This window comes from Scardinius erythrophthalmus, assembly GCF_964197995.2.
Source record: "Scardinius erythrophthalmus genome assembly, chromosome: 18".
Classification (NCBI taxonomy): domain Eukaryota; kingdom Metazoa; phylum Chordata; class Actinopteri; order Cypriniformes; family Leuciscidae; genus Scardinius; species Scardinius erythrophthalmus.
The window spans coordinates 2,563,198-2,568,197 of record NC_138238.1 but is presented as its reverse complement, the minus strand read 5'-3'; the positions used below and the strand labels follow the sequence as shown (position 1 = coordinate 2,568,197).

At 37.9% G+C, this 5,000-nt stretch overlaps 1 protein-coding gene across 1 annotated transcript in view; it reads left to right on the top strand.

Annotated features, from left to right (window-relative positions):
• The window catches only part of vclb (vinculin b), a 46,995-nt gene that overhangs the window by 14,810 nt on the left and 27,185 nt on the right, over positions 1-5,000 (top strand). The window contains exons 3-6 of the mRNA XM_081392522.1: positions 286-436; positions 533-641; positions 2,377-2,499; positions 3,391-3,551. Coding sequence (XP_081248648.1) covers positions 286-436; positions 533-641; positions 2,377-2,499; positions 3,391-3,551 — 544 coding nt within the window. The remainder of the gene's footprint in view (positions 1-285; positions 437-532; positions 642-2,376; positions 2,500-3,390; positions 3,552-5,000) is intronic.

Here is a 5,000-nt window from a genome sequence, read left to right as displayed (position 1 = left end):
ACAGAAAGAATGTGAAACACATTATGTTGGTTATATAATTTGAAATATATTTTAAAGATAATTTAAGTTTATTTTACACACTTTAAGCATTATCGTATCGCATATCGAATACCCTAATCCACATACATGCACACATAGATAATTGTTATTGTTGAGATGTGAGTGTTTATATCTTCACTACATCACCAGATGAATGTATAACCCTGAGAAAGTCAGTATCTTACGCTCTCTCTCTCTCTCTCTCTGTGTGTGTGTGTGTGTGTGTGTGTGTGTTGTTCTCTGTAGGGTTGAGACCGCGTGCACTAAACTGGTTCAGGCCGCTCAGATGTTGAAGGCCGATCCGTATTCTGTCCAAGCCCGGGATTATCTGATCGACGGTTCCCGCGGGATCCTCTCCGGAACCTCGGATCTGCTCCTGACCTTCGATGAGGCCGAGGCATGAGGCCTTTAAAACCCTCCAAGGGTTCATTCCTCTGGGTTTGAGATGATGCATCGATACTGACAGAATCTCTGCTCTCTCTCCTGACCTCAGGTCCGTAAAATCATCCGAGTGTGCAAAGGGATTCTGGAGTATCTGACGGTCGCTGAGGTCGTGGAGTCGATGGAAGATCTGATCACTTACACCAAGAACCTGGGACCAGGTCGGGACTAGAGCAAGCATTTTAACATTAAAAACCTCATGTTTTATGTAGAGCATGATTTTAGACCAATGAGATTTCACTGTGGGCGGAGCTACCCAGCGTGATGTAATAAAAGTAGTCTTGATGGATGCGGTTCAGGGACAATATCCGTGGTTCTCAGAAGCGAATGCCGTCATAGTTGAGTGAACTTTTATAGTGGTGAACGGAAACTACATAATTTTGCATTCCCATTTGCTCTAATAGCAAAAGAAGAAATCCATGATAGTGTGTTTATGACTGGACAAGAGAGAAAAATATTGACAGATTAATCACATTGGTCAGAAGATTTAACGTCACTCCTTCATCCGTTGCATTAGAAACTCTTTTCGGTAATTTAATGGTAACAAATCATAAATTAACATTAATTTCAATGAAAATATCATTCAACATCATCATCATCTGTGAATATGTCTTTTAGGACAGAAAGACATGAATTTGGTTGAGATGATTTATCGTGCAATGCTTATAAATGTTAAATAATCGTGTTGCTTCCTTGTGTAACTTTATTTTCTTCTCTCTATTTGCTCATAGTCTGTTATTTGGTTTATGATGTGTCTTGTTCACATTTATTTTTTGACTCTATAAAGTGATCTAGAGTGATGCATGAAAATAAAACAAGTTGTTGGCGGTTAGCATGCGAGTGTTTTCCGACTGGATTTCACTTGCAAAATTAACTACAGTAAATGTGACCGTTCTCTAAAGCAATATTCGGAAGGGATTAACTTTACCAGGGTAGATGGAGTAATGTAATTTACCACAGGATGTCTGTAATATTAATGGCCAGTTCACACAGGATAAGACATCTCAGTAAAACTAGCAGAAGTGGGAGAGTAACTCGATTTACACACCGCCGTCACTCCTGTTGTCATGTGTGTGTTACGCTGCTTCCTGATATCACGTGCGCAAACACATATAACTTATATTTATATATATAAAACAGTCATGTCCGGTCGAACAATGTATTAATGAACTTCAGATTGGATTGTGTTGGTAATAGGCACTTAGCTAACGCTAAAAGATGTTTCGTGCCTCTAACAAGTGCTCTCGGTCTTCTCTCTGATCTGAATGGTGTGTGTGTGTGTGTGTGTGTGTGTGTGTGTGTGTGTGTGTGTGTGTGTGTGTGTGTGTGTGTGTGTGTGTGTGTGTGTGTGTGTGTGTGTGTGTGTGTGTGTGTGTGTGTGTGTGTGTGTGTGTGTGTGTGTGTGTGTGTGTGTGTGTGTGTGTGTGTGTGTGTGTGTGTGAAACACTTGAGTTTTGCCACAGACTCGTCCCAGCGACTAGAACGCAACTGATGCTTCTTCAAGCGTCTCCATACTTGAAAAAACTGCGGAAAACTACTTTTAAACTGGAAATATGGAATATTTACGTACATATTTACAGCGGGTGTATTCGCACAGGATTAGTGTCACCTGAGGGAATTTTTCCGGACCTTTTTACTGAAGGTAGAAGTAGCTGTAATCTTTACTGACATTGTCGGTCATGATCACTGAGACGCACATTCAGCCGGAACTAAAGTCACAGAGAAGCTCTGGTGTTTATTACTTTACCCCGACTCTCTCCATGTTACACTAGTCCCGTCCGAATAGGGTTTGAGGCTTTAAAACACTGCGTGACCTTTGCTCAGATTTGCAAAAACTGGTTAATCGGTCTCAGTTTATCAGATGAAGGCGTCACACTGTATGTGTTTCGTCCACAGGCATGACGAAGATGGCCAAGATGATCGACGAGCGACAGCAGGAGTTAACTCACCAGGAGCACAGAGTCATGCTGGTCAACTCCATGAACACCGTGAAGGAGCTTCTCCCCGTTCTCATCTCAGGTCTGACCTCTGACCTCTGACCTCCTCCAATACCTCACACTTCAGCAATCACTATTAATCACTGTCAGTTTCAAATGCTCATATTAGTGTGACGCTTTCCAGCGTTAGTGATGTTAGTCGAACGCTTTTCATGCACAATATACACTACTGTTCAAAAGTTTGGAGTTGCATCACATACATTGAATGTGTTAAATAACCAATCAGTAATATTTTGCATTGTCCTGTTATTGTTTTCTTGCAAATGTTTATTTATGAGATTGTTGCATTATAGCTGTATAGTTTCCAGTGGTTTGCATATATAAATATACTTCCAGTAAGATTTGTTTGAAAGAAATGAATACATTTAATACATTTTTTACCTTAAAATACCTTAATATTAATATAAATTAATATAAATGATTACCTTAAAGTGACTAAAAGTGATTTATAATGTTACAAAAGACTTCTATTTTCAAATAAATTCTGTACTTTTGAACTTTCTATTCATCAAAGAATCCAGAAAAACTAAATGTATGACGGGTTTCACAAAAATATGACGCAGCACAACATTGATAATAATGTTTTAAGCATCAAATCATCATATTAGAATGATTTCTGAAGGATCATGTGACACTGAAGACTGGAGTAATGATGCTGAAAATGCAGCTTTGATCACAGGAATACATTACACTTTACTATATATTCACATAGAAAACAGATATTTTAAATTGTAATATTTCACAATTTGACAGTATTTTTGATGAAATAAATGCAGCCCTGGTGAGCAGAAGAGATCAAATAATCTTACCGACCCCAAACTTTTGAACGGTATTGTATCAGTAAATCAAACCTGAATCCTGTGGTTTATTGCTCATATGAAGCTCACTCCGTCTCTGATGGCGTCTCACGCAGGCATTAAGATCTTCGTGACGACCAGGACGTCTCAGGGAAAGGGTGTGGAGGAGGCTCTGAAGAACAGGAACTTCACTGTGGAGAAGATGAGCACGGAGATCAACGAGATCATCCGCGTGCTGCAGCTCACGTCCTGGGACGAGGACGCCTGGGCCAATAAGGTGTGTGAGAGGGCGAAGGTCACCGTGACGTCATGTGCACGGATAGATCTCTGGCTTCATACACTCGCCTCACACACATGCACAGGTTTACGGTCTGCTCACACGCATGCACGGATCTCATTTATTATACATGTTACACTTTACACACATGCATGCACGTGCGCTCTAGTGTTGCTCTAAACAGAAGGGTTTTAAATTAAAGGGTGGAGTGTGTCAAATACAGTTGTGTGTGTTGCATTGTGTGTGTGTTTTGAGCTGGATTTCTGAAGATTCTGGCTGGAATGGGCATGTGCAAACAATAGCAAATGTTCAGACATGAACCGGATTAGAAGTCCATCCACATCACGTTCGGACTGAAAATAAGTTTGTTGCCTCAAACACGCATCTAAAGGGTTTCTGCTCGCATGTTCTCGAGGGAGGATAAGGGATGCGGTTTAACAGTGTTTGGATTGAACGTGGAAACCTGGGTTTCAGAACGGCTGACACTGAATCTGGCTGATGCATGACAATATCAGCAAATCACACTTTAAAAAGCTTCTCAGATCTGTGTGAATCAATCTCACCGAAACAGCCAAACTCAAAAAAATCCAAACAAATCATATTTCATAAGTCTCTTTTAGGACTATCAAGATTTAATGCTTTTTTGATTTAATTATGACAATTAATCATATTTTCCTGAAAAATTCTTTACAACAATTTAGTTTTGAGTTTTTTTGTAATTATAATATATAATCATGGTAACAATTTACAATACGCTCTCATTTGTTAACATTAGTTAATGAATTAGATAACAATGAACAATATATTTTTTACAGCATTTATTAATCTTTGTTAATATTACATAATAAAAGTACAATTGTTCATTATTTGCTCATGTTAGTCGCAGTGCTTTAATGTTAACAGATGCAACTTTTGATTTAATAAATGTAGTTAATGTTATGTTAAATGTTAAATTATTAAACAGATGCAACTTTTGATTTAATAAATGTAGTAAATGTTATGTTAAATGTTAAATTATTAAATTTAATTTAAAGTTATTATGGTAAAATGTATTAGTAAATGAAATAAATGTGTTGTGGACGTATTAAACGTTGATAGTTCATGTTAACTTATGTGAATATATTTAATGTGATTCGCATTATACAACATATAGAGGAAATATGTTAAATTGTCATGAAAATAATGCTAAAAATAATATGAACAGTCCTAATATAGACTTCCAAATAAAAGATAATTTTGTGGATATATATATAGATGTTTTGTGAGATTGACTCCTGTGTTTTGGGGAAGTGAGTGTTTCTGGGAAGCTTTCAGATGTGGGTTTCGTGAGAACGAGGTGGTTGTGGATTTTCGGTGTTTTATTTATTTGTTTTTTGTCTCTTTTCTCTCAGTGGATCTTTTCACTCGTTCTTGTTAAAAGTTGTGTTTTGTTTCTCCTCTTGGTTTCTT